This window comes from Meriones unguiculatus, chromosome 15 (assembly GCF_030254825.1).
Source record: "Meriones unguiculatus strain TT.TT164.6M chromosome 15, Bangor_MerUng_6.1, whole genome shotgun sequence".
NCBI lineage: Eukaryota > Metazoa > Chordata > Mammalia > Rodentia > Muridae > Meriones > Meriones unguiculatus.
This window is the reverse complement of record NC_083362.1, coordinates 78519203-78539681: the sequence shown is the minus strand read 5'-3', so window position 1 is coordinate 78539681 and position 20479 is coordinate 78519203. Positions and strand designations below refer to the sequence as shown.

The following is a 20479-nucleotide window of genomic DNA, read 5'->3' as shown; positions in this document are numbered from 1 at the left end:
CAGGCCTAGTCCTTTTCTAAGTTTGTACCTGTTGTTCTACCTTTGTTTTTCCCAAGCGTCCTGATTTGTTTGTAGGGTAGATGTTTTCTCTATACTAGAAACCGACTCACAAGGCTCAGAGCCTGAAGTAGCAGCATGACTTCACAGTAAAACTTCCCTCTCATTCTTGACTGAGAGCCTGGCAGCTGCAATTACCCTTTGGAGGACCTGTAAAATCACTGATTTAACTTGTATGGAACTCTGTGTGTGTGTATGTGTACTTGTGTGTGTGTGTGTGTGTGCACCTGAGCGTGTGATATCCCCACAAACAACAGAATACTGTATAGAGTTTTAAATCTTTCTACAGATGAGTATTTCATGTATGAGGACCTAGAGAGCATCCATTCCCAATGTGGAGCTGTCCCACAATATAGAAGTATATAATTTGTTTAAATGGACTTCTAATGGTTATTCTCTAGGATTTTACTGTTACAAATAAGATTAGAGTAAAAATTACAAATTTTTACTGCAACTGCTCTTACATCTCTGATGAAACTTTTGTGCTTGCTAGAATCTAATAGGCGAAGAGCCACATCCTCCTAAGGTTTTGTTCTGTCTTTCCATCCCTTCCATTTCTGGTACTGGCTGTTTCTTCTATGCAGTCTTAGTACCTGTACTTTGCGGCAGACTTCCTCAGGTGCCTGTGACTCTTTGCTTCCATGCAGACATTTAAAAGTGCCAGGACTGTGACTTTATAGGTTAGGAGTTGGTGAAAGTCATCAATTAATGCTAAATCAAGAGGAAATCTGAAGAGGTATGGCTGACTGTGTGGTTATAAAGTATGTCTCAACTGAAAGAGACCAACAACTAATTCTGTAGTAGAAAGTATCCAAGCACACACAAAATCCTGCTATAACACAAGGAGTGTATTCCCTCTGTCTGCTAGCTGGGCTGCAACTGCTCTTCATACAGAAAAGTCAGGCTTCCTGTTTTCAGACACTCTGTATCTAACTCTGAGCTCCCTGTCATCAAACACTCTCATAGCCCAGCAGAGTTCTTACCCTCATTATGTCCACAACCCCCCACCCCCACCCCAAGGTCCTGAGTCCTAGTTTAGGATCCTAGAGGTTGATTCTGGTTCAACATTAGAATAAACACTGAGAAGGGAACAGATACCTTGGCTTGTGGTCAGCCTTGGTGGTAGTGGGGGCTGTGAACTAGTTTTACTGTGCCAGAGAAGGCTAAGACAGCAGCTTCCTCACTGTTAGACATCAGATCAGATGATATACTAATTTTCTCTTCCACACACAGTGCTGCTGTCCTTCCCACTCATCACAGCAAAACCTACGAACAAATACAGCAACAACAAACCGTACCAATTCACTGTGCACCAGGATGGCCTGCTCTGGCCCCTCCCTGTCCTTCCTACCTGGAACACGAGGACACCCATGTGAGAAACTGCCAGATTGATCTTGGTCCCTTCTCTGTCAGAAGCCATGTGAAACCTGATGCCATACATTTCCAGCTTCCTTGCGATCTCCAGAACCTGGAAATCTGACTCTGCAGGTGTCTGGCCCCTGAAATGAAGGGCATTTTAACATATCAAAATACTTGCCTTCTAAAAAAGTTAAAGCATATTAGAAAGTGTATCGGAAAAATGGTCAGACAGAGCCAGCCAAAAAATCAGTGTGGAAGATTTCGTTTTTAGGAGGGCAGATGGCTCACTTCTATGCATGTACTCACTACAAACCAACATAAAACATGTGCAGGCCAAGACAATAGGTTCCTTCTATGTTAGCCTTCTAATTTCTTATTTTAATCTACTTACAAAGGATAGAACATTTCATTTAAATTCACCAAAGATCAGTTTTACAACTTACTTGATGTTATATGCAATCAACTTATCTAGCTACCAAATAGCGAGTTGGAGGAAGTGTCATGCATGACACTAGTATCTTTATTATCATTGCAAAACAACTGGATTTATCCACATAAAGGTCTCCTAACATGTAACATGCTATGCAGTCCATAGCCTAGGTTACAGCACCAGAAAAAGAGGTAAGCATGGCCAGTATCCCATTAAACAACCTTCAGGAAGTGATGCTCCCATAAAGTCACGTATGGAGGGGCTAGAGAAATGGCTCAGAGGTTAAGAGCACTGCTTGTTCTTCCAGATGGTCCTGAGTTCAATTCCCAGCAACCACATGGTGGCTCACAACCATCAACAATGAGATCTGGCGCCCTCTTCTGGCATTCAGGTGTACATGTAGGCAAAGCATTGTATGCATAATAAAATAAATAAAACCTTAAAAAAAACAGTCACATATGGAGCGAAGAAAGGCCCCGTGCTCAGTGCCTGAACCCTGCATGTGAGATCCCCCCCTTACGCTGATAGAGCCACACTGGGTGCTGTATGTTCTGAGATGAGAGAACGACCATTGTTATTTCACGTCAATTTCTCAGAAGCCTGAACAGCAGCTCCTTAATGTACATCCTTAATGTAGCTATAACGGCAGTACCCCACTCTTGACCAACTTACGTGTGCCTCTGATGGAAGTCTAGTATCTTTTCCAGGGATTGCTCCTGGTTGGGCAAGTACTCATTGGCTTTGAGGTGTTCTCGATCCAAGGTTTCATCGTAATCTCCTATTTCCGCTGAGATGAGACAGTGAAAATAGTCACTTGGATTTTGAAATAAATGATAAGTATTTGTGCATGCAAATGTTTTATATTTTATTTTTCCAAATATTATGCCATTCAAATGTAAACACAAGAAAAGATTTGGGATCTTTCCCTCTAATTCCTGAAGACCAAAAATTCTGATGAGAGTTTACAATGAAGCCCAAGTATAATGACTTACTATCTTTATTTCACTTTTTAAATGATTTTTAAACATTTTATGTGTATGAGTGTTCTACCTGCATGTTATGCACCATGTGAGGAAGAGCTTGAGGAAGTCAGAAGAAAGCATTGTCCTCGTGGACCTGGAGTTGCAGATGGTTAGAGACACCATGTGAGTGCTGGGAACAGAACCCATGGCCTCGCATGAGCAGCAAGTGCCAGCTTATTGGTTTTAAAAATCATTTTACACATAAATTGTCGCATGGATACTATGACCACGATAATTATTTTGTCTTAGAAAAACACATGCTAAATCACGACCCCCCCACCTTTGGGGCTTTTCAATTTTCAAAAATTTCCTAATTTTATGAATTTTAAATAGATTTATTTTTATTTTATGTATATGAATGTTTTGCCTGCACAAGAGTACATGCACCATGGCATGGCCTTACCATTAGTCTAGAAGCAATGTGAGCTCTTCTCTTTCTATTCCTATGGCTGATGGCTTCTTAAGTCCTGTAAGGCATGTACTCACGTGTAGAGCCTCTCCATATGCTTCTCACAGTTTACTTCTGCAGTAAGTTTACTTTTTATATCCTTCTCCATTATCTTTGTTTCACATAAGATACTAAAGGAATATGTTCTCTTCCCTTTAGTGTTAATGTTTAGATGGTTAGGCCTATAACTCACCCTTAGGAGGACCTTTTCTGGGTGTGCTAAAAATTTGATTTATAGCCTGAACTTGGATTGAATATGTATTGCTGTTAAATTGGATAAAGGCAGATGAAACACTGAGGCAGAGATCAGTTTGGGGTACACAGTGAATTCAAGGCCAAGTTGAGTTGTTTAAAGTATAAACAAACCCAACAAACCATCCAGGGGCTGGTTCTGTGGCTCAGTGGTGGAATGTCTGCCTAGCATGTGCAAAGCTCTGTGTTCTTTCCCAGTGCTGGGAAGGGAAAAGAGAAAGCATAAAGACATAAATCAGAGACAACTCTAAAGAATGAATATAACTACAAGTTTGGCTTTGAGTCTATATGCAGAGCTACTGTGCATTACAGAAGTTAGCTTTATCTGGAATACATCTAATATATACATATCAAGAATTTATCTAAAGAAACACCTATTTAAAAAAAACAGGTTTATCAATTAGGCATGAGCAGCAGCAACTGATGGCAGTTCTGTGGTGCCTGAGCCCAGGACTGGGTCTGTCTGAACTCCTCTCCATGGTGAGGATACTAACACTGTAGGAGGTGGGATATGAGAAGGGCTGCCGTGGTGGCAGAGCAGGTCAAGCGTTCTTCCAGGAGGTCTCTCTTGAGTTGTAAGGCAAACAGGTACCTAGAAAGGAGTTTAAAGCAGGAGAAGATCAACTCCAAAGTTCTCTGGACATAATAGAGACATGCTTCTACAAAAGAGCACACAGCTCCAGGAAGTGGCAGCAGTCGACACTGGACAAAATGCAGGGCCCACTGAGAACAGGCCAAGTCACAAAAGCCCTTTCACATAACAAGCAGATACAAAGGTCAGATCACAAATCTCTTCAGCCGACTGAGCCATGCACGTCAGAGCACGCACAAAGTGCTCAGCACACAGAGGAACCTCTGTCTGACAACAGGATAGGAAAAGCAGCCTTTTCAGGCATACCACTGACCCACATGATCATATTCTCTGAGGCAGTACCTTCAGCAAGGAAGTACATAAATTCATATTACAAAACTGCATTCATGGTTTTGGATGAAAGAACAGAAATACACAAGACAGTTTCAAATGTACCTGTGACACTTTTAAGCAAATATTATACTTCTTACAATATTTCGTCTTGGTTAGGATCTAAGACACAAGGGCTTTAAAATACCACTAGTGAAAATGTAAATAGAGAAGGTAATTTGAAAGCATTTATGAGGTCAAGCATGGGAACACTCCAGCACTTAGGAGCAGAGGAGGGTGGATCTCCGTGAACTTAAGGCCAGCCTGGTATACATAGTGTGTTTCAGGAAAGCCAGAACTACATAAATAGTAGGCCCTGCCTATAGATAGATAGATAAATAGACGAGAAAGAAAAATATATTTTCATTTATTCCTTCAATAAGTGATGATGACTGACTAGTTCTTTCTCAGTATTGTTCCGAGAGCTGTAAAATTTGGTGAATAACACAAACTCCATCTTCACAGAAATTTACACTCTGGAACAAATTATTAAAATTTTGCTAGAGCCAGGCATGGTGGCACATGCCTTTAATCCCAGTACTCAGGAAGCAGAGGCAAGTGGATCTCTGTGAGTATGAGGCTAGACTGGTCTATAGGACAACCAAGGCTACACAGAGAAACCCTGTCTCCAAAAAACCAAAAATCAAAAAAAAAGAAAAAAGAAAGAAAGAATAATTTTTACTGGATTTGGGAATGGATAGATTGCTCAGCAATTAAGAGCACTTGTTCTTCTGGAAGAGTAGGGTTCAATTCCTAGCATCCACATGGTAGCTCACAACTGTCTGTAACTCCAGGTGATCTGATGACTAGGTGGTCACCATGCACACACATTGTACACAGAAATTTGTGGATGCATTAGTGTATTTAAAAAATTACTACATTTAAAAAAATCACATTAAATTTACTACATTTTTTTTTGAAAAACAAAATTGAATACTCTGTGAACTTGCCTATCATCCTTGTATAGATGCCATGCTAATCTCTGTATTTTTCCAATTTCAGTATACTCGCAGCTAAAAGAAGCACCTGCATTCTCTTAGAATTTAGGATGTGTGTGCCCTTTAACTAGGCAGTTCCATGCTAAAAACTTCTCCACAGCTGCACTCCCAGAGTCCACAAAGGCATGTCAACAATGACACTTTTTTATGATATTTTAACAGAAAAACTGGGAACACGCCCCAATGCACTAAGATGTTAATGACTAAGTAAGTTAGGTGCCAGTCTACACACAGGGTACAAAGGCCATGGAATGCCATAAGTGGGGGATAGCTTCAGCTAGAACTCTTGATACTGCTTTGCAACGTAATTTCCTTAAGGCTCTATGCTGTGTTCACTGAGAGGCTTCAACTCATAGCAACACTTCTGCAGTGTTAGTACTCTGTAGGGAGTGGATAGGTGGGCAAGGACAAATACTTTTGTTTTTATTTTACTTTATTTGAAATTTTCTTCTTTAGCCACAGATACAGTTTTTAATAAATAAAAGGGGGAAAGACCTTCTGAACGAAAATAAGAAGGAAATAACTGACCTACTAGGGCTGAGGTGTTGGTAGAGCTGTTACCAAGTGCATAAGGCCCAGAGTTCCATCTCTAGTAACACACAAACAGGTGGTGTGGCCAAAGCCTATATTTCTGACACTCAGGAAGTGGAAGCAGAGGATTGGAAATTCAGGATTATCCTCAGCTACACAGCAAGTTAAAGGTCAACTTTAACCGTAAGAATCTTTTTCATCAACCACAAAACAAAAACAAAACAGACTGCCCCAAACCAACTTGAACCCTAATACAAACCAATTTGAACCCTAATACTCTGACACAGGATCCTAAATTAGAAAATATTTCGTGTAATTTGGGAGAGCATGATTTAAAAGTGATCCCCTTCAAAAAGAGACCCATGGTGCTTCTTAGATTTCAGTAAATTACTAAGCCATGTCCTGTGTTCACTCATAGTAGCAGTGCTTTGCTATTTATAGCTCAGTCTCTTCATCAACCTAAGAAGCTGAGCGCATATAGCTCTCCTACTTTGCACTTTCTATGAGTTCCTGGATGTTCCATGAGCTACACAGAACCTGTAAGAGTGGCTCATTGTGACTCATTTATGAACCCGGTTCAGTCATTTTGGGGCAATATAATAATCCCATTCTATTTCATCTGCATCTAATCCAGACCTGGCTGTCCTGGAACTTGCTCTGTACGCCAGAGCATTGGCCTTAAACCCAGGGATCTACCTGTCTCTGCTAGGATTAAAGGTATGAGCCATCACACCTAGCGTGAGCCTAATTTAAAGTTATCGCTTTATTTTTCATTATAAAAAATTAATATGCATAAGCATAAAAAGCAGAAATAAATTTCCTAATCTTTACTATCTAGAGGACTACTGTTAACATTCTGCTAGTAATTTCTGCAGAAAAGCACCCTGTAAAGAAGCAATATTAAAGAAGCAATAGAAATGTCCTCACACCCGTCCTATTCATTCCATTCCACTATTCATAAGGACTGCACACTCATGTAGGTTTTTGTTGGCAAATATTTATATGAGCAGAATTTTGACAAATTGTATTGGTATGCATAAGTCTAAGATACCAAGAGAATACTGGTTTGAAATTGTGGTGCCAGACACCTTTAATCCCAGCACCTGGAAGGTAGAGGCAGGCTATCTCTGAGTGGTCTACAGAGTGATTTCCAGGACAGCCAGAGCTTCACAAAGACCTTGTCTCAGAAAAAGTGAGAGACGGATTCTTCTAACAATCCAAGGTTTATTTTCAAGTTTAATGCATAAGTCCTCATATTTGTGTCTGTGCAGGAAACATTTGCTAAGATGCTTCTTCTAACTACATTCACTAGTATTTACTCATAACCCAGCTCATTTATTTTTTTGGGAATGTGTCATACAGCATGCATGTGAAAGGCTTGTGAAAGTGTTTCTCTTTACCCACCATGTGGGTTCTGGGGATTCGGGTCAGCAGGCTGGGCCACAAGCACCTTTACCCACACTGAGACATCCCAACTGTTCTCATTCATTCATGTGTGTGAAAGAGAGGGAGGAGGATAGGTTATTGCACTAAAGATAACCTCAGAGGAACCAAAATGTGTCGCTGTTGCATTAAGGAATGATAACAAAGTGCTTTTTTTTTTTTTTTTGTTTTAATTTGACCAAGGCAATCCCATTTGAATTCTCTACTTTTCTCCCTGTGTCTTCCATCAGTCTGCAGCTATGGTTGCTGGCCTATCTGTGTTGATCTGCTGTTATATATATTTGTGCCTGCCTGAATGCTGCATAATGTCTGATTGTTCCTTAGGTCTGTCTCTCCACTAACAAAGATCTTGGCTCTGAGTTACTTAACTACACAAAAACCACAGCACAGGAAAGGTATGAGGGATTCCTTATAGTAGTCTTTAACTGAGTTCTTTAACTGAGTTCTACAAGGGGAGTCATTTTACTGACCCCCAACTCACTCAGACAATAATATCCCTCTCTTGTTGCCAATATTTTTGGTGAATATTCATTTCTTAAGGTTACTTCTGACCTGTTGGTTGCTTTTAGTACCACAACACCCAACACACATACATATACATACGTTATTCTGGGTTAGGGACATGGGAGAGTACATAACTGAAGCCATTAATTAGCTTAGGTTGTAAAAGCTGATTGCATGGGAAATCCAAGGCAAGGTTCATTGTTATGGTGTTCTCTTAAAGACAGGCTAAACTTATGAACTGTGAGCAAGCCTGTGGTATATTTTCTTGATTAATGATTAATGTACGTGGTACATCCCAAAGAGCGAGGGATTGCAAAACAGGTTGAGCAAGCCATGAAAAGCAAGTGAGTAAGCAGCATTCCTCTATTTCAAGTCCTAACTACAGCTTTCTGCCTTGAGTTTCTACCCTGATTTCCCCCAGTAATGGACTATGACCTGAGAGGTTTAAGAGGAAATGAATATTTTTCCTCCTCAAGTTGCTTCCGATCATGGTGTTTTCCTACAGCAGTGAAAATTCTAACTAAAACAAAGATAAACCTCATGTGATCTCAAAATATATCATTAACTTGGCTGTAAGATCCAGCAAAAAGCTCAATCTCCTTATATGCAAGAAATATTTTCATAAAATGATATCACTAAGATAGCATATCATACTATCTTTCAAAAGAAAGAAAGAAAGTTGTGAAAATACAGTTCAGCCACAAACAGTGACAACTAGGCAGGAGCACAGCTTCATTCTTTCCTAATCACAGATGATTGACAAAGGTCCCTGACTAGTGGGAATGCTTTACCTTGTGCACTCTTCTTGCAGCTGGCCAGGGTCAGGTGGGAAAAATTTTACTGCCAGGCGAAACGCCACATTCTTTGGCTCTGTAAAAATGAAATAAATAAAATTTCACAGATAAGGTTAATCATCATATTTCTTTTCTTTCTATAATAAAATTGTAAAGATACTTCCTATGCGCACACTTAAACGAGTCCTTAACTATCAATCACATGTACTGGGGAATTTCAATATTTTGTTTTAAGCAGAAATTAGTTAGAAATAATTCTTTAGTTAATCTCTGTTAGTTCCAGGCTAGCCTGGTCTACGTATCAAATTCTAGGCCATTTGGGGTTACATAGTAAGATATAGTGAGTTGGTAATGTGTGTCTCTAGTTTGGACGAGGCACTGGGTTCCATCCCCAAGACCACATAAAAAAACAGGTGTTGTGCACATGCCTGTAATCCTAGCACTGGAGAGGTAGAGAGAGAAGGACCAGGAGTTCAAGTCATCCTTGGATACACAGCAAATCTGAAGCCAGCCTGAATTACATGAGATTTTCCCCCAAAAGTAAAATTAAATTATAGCCAGGTGTGGTAGCTCATAGGTGTAACCCCAGCACAGGGTGTGTATGTGAAGGCTGTACTATTACTGTGCATTTGGAGCAATCCTTGGCTACACATTAAGTCTGAGGTTGGCCTAGGCTACAGAGTAAGACTCTGTCCCTAAGAACAAAAGTGATGACAACAACAAATTTAGGCCAGGAGTGATGGGGCATCCCAGTACTCAGGAAGCTAAAGAAGGAGCATCAGGAGTTCAAGATAAGTCAGCGCTACAAAGCGGGACTTGGTCTTGAAAACAAATAAATACATAAAAAAATATATATTCCTGTTTATATTTTAGAATAAATTACATTAAGATGCTTAGTATCCTCATGCATGTTTATTATAGTTTAAAACCAACCAGCAAAGTGGCTTCATGTTTATCCACTGTGACTACCATTACCACCTAAACAGAGCAGTGACAATGACTGTGAACACACATAAAATTTACCATTCCAGAACAAAGCACCTTAAATGAGTTAGGTTCTTAAAAGTTAAATAAGGTACTTACTTCGTACTTGCCTAATGATGGGTTTCATAGGTTCAAGCCAAATCTAAAGAGAGTTTTTAAGAGAAGAGAATAAAACTATTAAGTAATTTCTTCATTTAGTAAGTATGCTAAAGCATACAAACAACTAATTAAGAGAGATTTTACCCTACTGTCCTCTTACACATTACTCATATCTTAATAAGCTCAGCTTAGAGAAGCAGGAACAGCACTGACTTGCTGTAATGCTATAGCATTAATCTGGATAATTCTACGGTCTCATACAGAACCAGTGAGCAACGAATGGGTAAGATGCTGCTGAGTGGAAGATGTCTGCTGTGCCTCCAGAGCAGACAGACTCTGGTAAACCCACTGCACTGCAGAGCAGAGCAACAATACACTTTCTGATCTAAATGGCTGGGGTGGTTTTTACTTTTTAAAACTGTCACATCTATAAATAATAAAAGCCATACTTTTTTATTTTATTTTTTACAGTTTCTTAAAATAAGATGCAAAATCAGTCCACTTTGCTCAAAATCAACTTGCAACACAATTTAGATCTAACAGGATGCATCCCATGGCAGTTCCAGACATTTCCTTGGCACAAGTCCTAATGGGTAGAATGGGATTAGGAAGGACATGCACTTAGGCTTAAAGGCAGGTATGCTGCCCATAGGTGAAATCAGGTACTTTAATAGCATAGTTTTGCTAAGAATAAGGTGTCATCATTATAGTATGACCTAGAAGGCTTTTTGTATATTGTGAACAACATTATTACTCAATCAGAACATTATTACACAATCAGATCCAGTTACCAAAAGCTAATCAAAAGCACATACCCAGTAGGATTGGACATTCTTAAACTCCAGACCAAAGTAGTCATATTCAATCAGGTTTAAATGCTTCCACACTTGTGTCAGTAAGACCTGTCCATCACACTTAGGCTGCAAGGAGACAGGTGAGACAGGTGAGAAAAAGCTCACTGAGTAGATTGAGAAAAACAAAGGTTTACAAACACTGGCATAAAGTTATATGTTTCGTGTAAAGTTTTCTTGCTTCATTTGTATAAACTATCACATAGCAAATAAATAGAGAGTAAGTAAGAGCATAAGAGAATGGTAAGAGAATAAGTATACAAACAAAAAATCTTGTATTCTTAGTGTGTCCAGTCATCTTCCTTTGTAATTTTAGACCACAACAACCATTTCTAGCTTCAGTTAACATTTTCTCAAATAATTTATCAATATAATGTACCAATAAAAAGCAGAGTTCCAAAGTCTATTTATATAGGTCTTCACTGAATAATTTACTATTTGACAGTATGTCTACATGCTGTGTAGCCCTGGCTGTTCTAGACTCACTCTGTAGACCAGGCTGACCTCAGACTCAAGAGATCTGCCTGCCTCTGCCTCCCTGATGCTGGGATTAAAGATGTGTGCCACTACCGCCTGCCTGAAAAACTTTTGAATAGACAAGATGCTGAACAAATGACCTAGAGTCATACTTAATTAGTTTAGTTTGTCTCTCTACCCAAGCACAAGCTGAGAAAGAACAAATGGAGCTTAGTGGCTAATAAATTAGTCCTAGGATAAATTAAAACAGAGTACATTTATCATAGAGGACCAGAAGAAATGTCTTTGTGAGGCACTTCCCCTTAATGCTGAGGAGACTGTAATTTATATATATATAAATATATATATATTTTTTTGAGGGGGACAACTGTTACATGTGCCATGGAGCTGCTGCATGTGGATGTCAGAGGACAACTTTGTGGAGCTGATGTTCTCCTTTGATCTATGCATGGCTTCTGTGGGTTCCTGGGATTGAACTTAGGTCATCAGACTCAAGGCTATCTTGCTGCTCCTATTAAAAATAAGTAGGGGTGTCGGGAGCATGATCTACACATCTTTATTCCAAGCACTCAGAAGACAAGAGGCAGCCAGACTTCTATGAGTTGGAGGCCAGCCTATTTTACATAGTAAGATCCAAACAAGCCAGGGTTATACAGTAAGATTGTTGTCTCAAAAACAAAAACAAACAACCCAAAAACAAAACTCATCTTTAATATTATAAATTCATATAAATTCCTCCTCCCTTGAGGAGGAAATCTGAAATTTATTGTCAATGCTTAATATGCATTTGTCTATCCTAACAAACAGCTTCTAGAACTTTCCATAGACATTCTTATACATTGCAAAAGCTAATTACACAAGAACATAGCTGCAGTAGAGGATTGGCCAAATGAGAAATAGTAGCAAGGTGTGGTGGCTCATGACTGTAATCATAGCACTTAGGGAGGCTAGCCTGGCACACAAGGTGAGCTCCTAGGGAAGTCTGAGCTCTAGACAGCCTGGCACAAGCAAGCAAGCAAGCAAACATCAAACCCAAGTAAAGTAAGAACACACTCATAACAAAAAGAGGGCACAGGACTCTTTATATTCTATGGAATAAAGTCCAAAGGATAAAGATTAGGTAAGTGGAAAATTAAAGGTAAATATGGCTGAGGCAGAGAAGACAAGCAGCAGCATACAGAAAGCAGAAACTGAGAAGATAATGTAATGTAATGTAATATATTTGGAAAGTGGGCAGCTCCCAGAAGACAGTTTAGAGAAACTTAGGTACAGAAACAAATATTAAAAGTTTGAAAGCAGTAAAAGAGAAATGGATAGAATTGTTTTGTATAAATGCACAGACACTGAAAAAAAGGAAAAAAAAACTGAGGATAGACAGTTATAGAAATATTAAGTTTAAATAGTAAATGAAGTCTCTGAAGGAAGGAGAAAAAGAAATAAATAAAAATGTTTTGTATATGTGCATAGACACTGAAGAAAGGAAAGAAACTGAATATAGACAGGCATAGAAAGAATATTAAGTTGCAATAATACATGAAGTCTCCATAGGAAGGAGACAGAGACGTAAGTAGAAATACTCTGTACATGTACATAGCCACTGAAGGAAGAAAAGAAACTGAATATAGACAGGTATAGAAAGAAATATTATGTCTAAATAATAAAATGAAGTATCCAATAGAAGAAGAGAGTTAGTAAGATTTAAAACAATGGAAAATACAGCTGAGCACAGTGGCACATATCTTTAATCCCAGCACTTGGGAAGGAAGAGGCAGGCAGATGGCTGTGAGTTCAAGGCCAGCCTGGTCTACAAAAGGGAGTCCAGTACAGCCAAGGCTACACAGAGAAATCCTGTTTAAAAAAAAAACACAAACAAACAAAAAAACAAAAAACAAAAAAACAAACAACAACAACAAAAAACAAACTAACCCCCCCCAAAAAAACCCAAAAAGAATCAGAACAAAAAAAAAAAAAAGAAGGCAAACACTGTAGAAATGGGCATTTGGATCCTCTATAGTTTTGCTTTGACTGTCAAAATAGAAATAATTACAATATGTTCAGTAACAATCAGAGTTTTCTGTGCCTTCTCTGAGAAAGATCAGAATAAAGCAGACTTAAATCAAAAGAGAACTGAGAGATGGAATGCTAACTACAAGCAGTAGAAACAGAGGAAGGAAAAAGCCTCTTCCCTATAGAAAAAAAGGAATTGATGGCAGCTAGAACAGAGTTCTCTGGCCACCAGATACCTGTCATCTCTTTCTACTAAGTCCCCTGCCAATGTAGAGAGGCAACATCTGAATCCAGAGAACGACAGGCTCTGTTGCGGCAGCAAGAGATAACACAGCTTGCCCAAAACTTACAATTTTCTTATTTCTTTCCTTGATTTTGTTTGAAAGTTTTTATTTTTTTCTATATAGCAGGAAAAACTCAATATTAAAGGTCCCTTCATGGGAAATGTTCTTTGTTTTTCCCTAATAGTAGGAATAACTCACCATATTAACTGAGTATGACCCACAATTTGATTAACTATGAGCTATGTGATTTATTTTAAATCCTACAAGGTGATTTGGACTTAAATAGTCCAAGAAAATCATCAGCTGAAGCTGAGAGAGAATTGGCTCTGGTAGAAAAGAGAGAACAGGATGCACTCGTGGATTGCTTGGATCCCAACATTTACTGTATTTTAGTTATTTTACCTTCTACTCATTCTTTCACAGGAATTCTTATGCAAAAAGATCACAATATCATATAATGGATATTTTTAGCACATAAACAGAGTAAAAACTTAAAAATATAGAAAAATTTCCTGAATTGTGAAAGGAATAATAAGAGTTCATCAATTAGCAGGAAGAGACACAGAGAGTATAGTGCTTATACTAATATTGGAATTACCTCATTATTTATTGGTAATCAATGAGAATTGGCAAAAAACTTGCAGTGATTTTTGAGAAATTAACAACCAATACCCCCAAAGCAAGCAACTTCAGCTTATAAAAAAGAATTGGATTCTTCTTAGTATAATGAGAAGAACACTGATCTCCTTCCCTTTTCCTTCCCTCCTCCTCCCTTCCTTTCCCCTTCTTCCCCTTCCCTCCCTCCCTCCCTCCCTCCCTCCCTCCCTCCCTCCCTCCCTCCCTCCCTCCCTCCCTCCCTCCCTCCCTCCCTCCCTCAGAGTGTAGGTTTCTCTCTGTAGCCCTGGATTTCCTGTACTTGCTTTGTAGACCAGGCTGGCTTTGAACTCACAGGGATCTGCCTGCCTCTGCCTCTCTGAGTGCTGAAATTACAGATGTATGCCATCGCACTGGGCTTGGAACACCAATTTCTCTCTCTCTCTCTCTTTTTTTTCATGGACATAAACTATATTTTTAATTATATTATTTGGAACATTATTTGAGAGAAAATCACATCATTTTGTCTTTCTTTCTAATTTATTTTTTATTTTATTTTTATTAATTAGTTTTTCACTTTGTATCCCAGCTGTAGCTCTTCTCCCATCCTCTCCCAATCCCACCCTTCCTCTCTCTTCTTCTCCTATGCCCCTCCCCCAGTCCAATGATAAGGTAGGTCCTCCTTCCATCTGACCCTAGCTTATCAGGTCTGGCTTATCAAGACTGGCTTCTTTGTCTTCTTTGTCTGTGGACTGGTAAGACTGCTCCCCTTCAGGTGGAGGTGATCAAAGAGCCAGCTCATGAGTTCATGTCAGAGAAGGTCCCTGTTCCTATTATTGGGGAACCCTCTTGGACACTGAGCTGCCATGGGCTACTTCTGTGCAGGGGCTCTAAGTTACCTCCATGCATGGTCCTTGTGTGGCGTATCAGTCTCAGAAAAGAACCCTGTGCCCAGATTTTTTGGTTCTGTTGCTCAACTTGTGGAGTTCCTGTTCCTTTCAGGTCTTTCTATCTCCTCTTTCTTTCATAAGATTCCCTTCACTCTGCAAAAAGCTTGGCTATGAGTCTCAGCATCTGTTTTGATACCCTGCTGGGTAGAGTCTTTCAGAGGCCCTCTGTGGTAGGCTCCTGTCCTGTTCCCTGTTTTCTCCCTCTTCTGATATCCATCTCATTTGCCTTTCTGAATGAAGATTGAGCATCTTACCAGGGTCCTCCTTCTTGATTAGCTTCCTTAGGTGTACAGATTTTAGTATGATTATCCTATATTATATGTCTAATATCCACTTATAAGTAAGTATATACCATGTGGGTCTTTCTGCTTCTGGGTTTCCTCACTCAGGATGATAATTTTTAGATCCCACCATTTGCCTGCAAATTTCATGATTTCCTTGTTTTTAATTGCTGAGTAGTATTCCATTGTGTAAATGTACCACAATTTCTGTATCAACCGAGGGACATCTGGGTTGTTTCCAGCTTCTGACTATTATGATTAAAGCTGCTATGAACATGGTTGAGCAAATGTCCTTGTTGTATACTTGAGCATCTTTTGGATAATGCCTAGGAGTGGTGTAGCTGGATCTTGAGGTAGCACTATTCCTAATTGTCTGAGAAAGTGCCAGATTGATTTCCAAAGAGGTTGTACAAGTTTACATTCACAGCAGCAATGGAGTAGGATTCCTCTTTTTCCACATCCTCTCCAGCATGTGTTGTCACTGGAGTTTTTGATCTTAGCCATTCTGATGGGTGTAAGGTGAAATCTCAGGGTCGTTCTGATTTGCATTTCCCTGATGACTAAGGATGCTGAGCATTTCTTTTTAAGTGTTTCTCTGCCATTCGATGAAACATCAAAGCTCCTACCTTTTATACAGAGGCCAATAAATCAGTAGTGGCAGGTTGTAAGTCAGGAAACACAAGTAAAGTAATTCAAAGCCTATATATTTCAGTTCCAAAATCAGAACTACATGCTATGCTCATGGTTCTATTAGATTTTTCAGATTCTCTTAATATAGTTACTGACTCTCAATACGCAGAAAGGGTTGTTTTGCATATAGAAACTGCTGGGCTTACTCCAGATGATTCAGAATTAACTTTGTTTTTATACAACTATAACATGTAATTCAAAACAGAGATCATCCAGTATATATAACCCATATTCAAACTCATATAGGTTTTTCAGGACCACTGGCACTAGGAAATGAGGAGACAGATAAACTGTTAATAGAAAATGTACTAGAAGCTTCAAATTTTCATAAAAGCCATCCTGTAAATAGTAGAAGTTTAAAGAAAAATTTTTCTATAACCTGACAATAAGCCAAGGAAATTATAAAAAAAATTGTCCTACTTGTTCTTTGTATAATCAAGCTCCATTACCAGCTGGAAGTAACCCTAAAGGCACCCAAAGAAAAGAAATTTGGCAGATAGATGTTTTTCACTTTGCAGAGTTTGTAAAATTAAAAGTAGAGACAACATATAATTGATACCTATTCAGGATTTCAATGGGCTTCTGCTTTGAGTTCTGAAAAGGCTGATTCTGTAATTACACATTTATGAGAAGTGATAGCTATCTTAGTGATACCTCTCAAGATTAAAATTGATAATGTTTCAGCATATGTATCCAGTAAAATGCAACAATTCTTTAAATACTATAAAGCATGTTACAGTATACCTTACAATCATACAGGTCAAGCAACTGTGAAAAGATCTAACTGTACTTTAAAAGACATGCTCAGAAAACAGAAGAAGGATATGGGATCTCCAAGAGACAGACTACATAATGCTTTATTAACTTTAACATTTTTAAATGTCAATGAGACAGGTAGCACAGCTGCTAAAGAAACACTGGATTTTAGAAAGAATTGCTGAATTAAATCAGCCAAGTACTATAAGGATGTGTTAACCTCAGAATGGAAGTCAGGAAATGTGTTGCACTGGGAGAGAGGATATGCTTTTGTTTCCACAGGATTCCACATGGATTCCTTCAAAGTTAATAAAGATTAGATTTGACAGCTAGAGACCTCCTGAAAATCTTGGCTGCAGACATGAAGGCAGAGACCCAGAAGAACAAAACAGGTGACATGATTGCTGATCTCCTTACGTGGGACAATCTCAAGAGACTGGCTGAGACATGGATATCTCTGCATAGCCAGTGAATTTTGTTGGCTACAGGATTTTGGTATCATCATTTCTATGGCCCATCACCAGCTTTATGTCTGTAAATATTTGTGTTTCTGCACCTGCTCAGATAGTTAAAGGTCAGGCACTGATTTCTTGTAATAAAGACCTGACAGCCAATAGCTGAAGCAGAAAGTGGAGGGCAGAACATCTGAGAGAGAGAGGACACTGGGAAAAGGCAAACACAGGAGATTCAAGAGCAGACATAGAGAGGCTCAAAGAGGTATCCACATGGTAAGCTGTAGGCAGAACAGTTGGGTCAGGTTTAGATGGTAGCTGGGAATATGTCCAAACTACAGTCTCTGTATTGTTATTTGTACCACTGCCGGGTCCAAGAAAGTCCTATTATATCCAGGGGTGGTGTACACCTTTAATCCTAGCATTTGAGAGGCAGAGGCAGGAGGATCTCTGAGCCAGAAGACAGGCTGGTCTATAAACTGAGTTCCAGGATAGCGAGGACTACACAGAGAGGCCCTGTCTTAAGCAAACAAACAAAACAAAACAGAACAAAAAAACCTAAAACAACAACAACAACAACAACAACAACAAAACAAAAACCCAGAGATTCAAATACAATTTTTTATTTGTGTTGGAGAGATGGCCCAATAGGCAAAAGGCTCTTGCCACCAAGTCTGACAACCTGAGTTTGGAAGGAGAGAACCCACTGAGGAAGCTATCCTCTGACCTCTACGTGTGAGCTGCAGCACAAGTACAAACCTTCCTCCCAAGAAATGAAGGCCTCCCAATTTATCATCCTCCCTTTATGGCCCATTTCTTTTTATCTCTGAAACCCACTGAGACTAGTTAGTGCTGACTGTGTATATACACAGTATGAGATCTGGCTTTTCAGCGTCGTCACTGTCTGAAAAAGGCTGGATATGAGATCCTGAAGCAATGTTCTCTCCAGAAGACAGAAGGCTTGACAGTGATTTGTGACCTGAAAGAATACCCTACCACCCACCACCCCACCCCTATCTACACTTCTCAAACTGAGCAATCAACAGACTGGAAGAAACAACTACATTTTCAAAAACAAAAGTGAGCTACCTTGGAATAAGTTTACTGAATCTACAACACTGTTCATGTCTGCTGCTTCTTGATTGGTTTTCTGTCTGTTATTGGAGGTAGGGTATAGAAGTCTCCAACTGTATGTAGTCCTGTTCTCAACTTCCTCTTTTTACATGCTATCAGTTTTGCTTTAGAGGTAGGTGCTCTCATGTTGGCTACACCTATATTTACTTACACTTTCAGGGTGATTTGACCCCTCCAGTATCATTTTAATGACTTTCTTTGTTTCTACAGACAGTTGGCTTTGTCTAGCAAGTATATCCTCTTTCTTTTTTCTAGTTAACACTTTCATGGCATATAACATTTTGGCCTGTAAGCATCTCTGAATCTAAATGGCATGTTTCTTGTAGTCAGCATGTAACTGGGCCTTACAGATTCAGCTTAATTCCTAATGGATCTTTTCACATAAATAGAAAAAATTCCAAAGTTTGTGTCTAACCATAAAAAGTCTCATATTATCCAAAAAAATCTTGAAAATAAAAATAAAACAAAGTTGCATACTTCCTGATTTCAAATGGTGTTACAAAGTCACATCAATCAAAGCAATATGATACCAGTATTAAGCTATAAACAAAACCAATGAAGTATAGAAAGCCCAGAATAAAAACAAGCAATTAAGTCAACTAACCTTTTTCAAGGAGACATAATAAAAATAAACTCTTTAAGAAACGTTACTGGAAAAACTGGATAACCACACGCTGAAGAAAGAAAACTAGACCCTTACCTAACATCGCATATAAAAGTCAATTCAAAATTGATCAAAGACTTTAACATATTTGACTTAAAACCATAAAATTTGTAGAATCAAGGCCCAGGAGGGTGTACCCTAACCCAGTACTCTTTTAAGCTGGTATATGGAAAGCAGAGGCAAGATGATCACCACAAGTTCAAGGCCAGAATGGTTCACAGTGAGTTGCAGGACAGCCAAGGTTTCACAGTGAGATCCTGCCTCATAGGTGCTCCCACCCCACAAACATAAAACAAAACAACAAAAACCTCCTCAAAATAAACACAGAGAAAAGGCTATTTAACACTGGGCTTGATTTATTTGGCTATCATTCCAAAAGCAAAAACAGACAAGTGGGACTACACATATGGAAAACCTCTGCACAGCAGAGGAAATGACGAACAAAAAGAAAAATCAGCATGTTGAGTGTGAGAAAATAGATGCAAACAACATATGTAACAAGAAGTTATTGTTCAAAATATATAAGCAATTCATACAAATCTAGAACAAGAAACCCCAAACCAAACAACAGCACAGAGAAAAGGATAGAGGCCCCAAGCAGACATTTTACAAAGAAGATACAATGGTAGCCAACTAGGGTATAATCAGAGAGTGCTTTTCTAGCATGTACAAGGCCCTGGGTTTGAGTCTTTGTACCTGGAAAAGAAAAGGGAAGGAAAAGGAAGAAAAGTTTTAAAAAAAGGAGATGGAGTAGAGGAGGTGGACGAGGAGGAGGAGGAGGAAGACAATGGCAATGATCACCACTAACGACAGAGAGCTTAAAGAGGATTAATGAGCTCAGAATTAGAGATATGTAAATGAAATTTACATTTATCATTGCTCTCTGCCCCTGGTCTATACAACTGGCAAAACTTGGGAGTCTCACAGTACACCGTGTTGGAGAAGCTGGAAGCAAGCATGCTCATGGGACGCTACTAGGAGCACACATCAACCTCTAGTAGGGCCCAGAGTGGTACTGCCCAACAAATGCAAGTATCTATATCATTATCTTAAAATTTTCACTTCTTAGAAGTGCTTTACATGTACAAAATCATGACAAAACAGTATTTTCAGGGCTGGAGAGATGGCTCAGAGGTTAAGAGCACTGGCTGTTCTTCCAAAGGTCCCAAGTTAAATTCCCAGCAACCACATGGTGGCTCACAACCATCTGTAATGAGATCTGGTGCAGGCAGAATATGTATAAATAGTAAATAAGTAAATATTTTTTTAAAAGAAAAAAAAAACAGTATTTGCTATAAAATACTTCTGATACCAACTTTAAACATCAACCAGTCAGCAGCGGTCTGCTTGACAAAACCTGAACATTCAGCCTAGACTTGCTGGCACAGTAAAAAGACTAAGGCTGTTCTCTGCATACAGAAAATGGACATCTTTCCAAAAAACAGTGTTAGAGGAAA

The 20479-nt window shown here is 39.1% G+C and overlaps 1 protein-coding gene and 1 non-coding gene across 4 annotated transcripts in view; both read right to left on the bottom strand.

Annotated features, from left to right (window-relative positions):
* Farp2 (FERM, ARH/RhoGEF and pleckstrin domain protein 2) overlaps positions 1–20479 on the bottom strand; it is a 103185-nt gene that overhangs the window by 41790 nt on the left and 40916 nt on the right. For all 3 annotated transcript variants that reach the window (XM_060368915.1, XM_060368914.1, XM_060368916.1), the window contains 6 exons: positions 10698–10802; positions 9883–9925; positions 8797–8875; positions 4063–4160; positions 2519–2633; positions 1409–1556 (listed from right to left, as the gene is read on the bottom strand). In XM_060368915.1, coding sequence (XP_060224898.1) covers positions 1409–1556; positions 2519–2633; positions 4063–4160; positions 8797–8875; positions 9883–9925; positions 10698–10802 — 588 coding nt within the window. The remainder of the gene's footprint in view (positions 1–1408; positions 1557–2518; positions 2634–4062; positions 4161–8796; positions 8876–9882; positions 9926–10697; positions 10803–20479) is intronic.
* LOC132648189 (U6 spliceosomal RNA) lies at positions 5451–5552 on the bottom strand. The gene has a single exon (XR_009586565.1). It is a non-coding gene; the product is annotated as a U6 spliceosomal RNA (small nuclear RNA).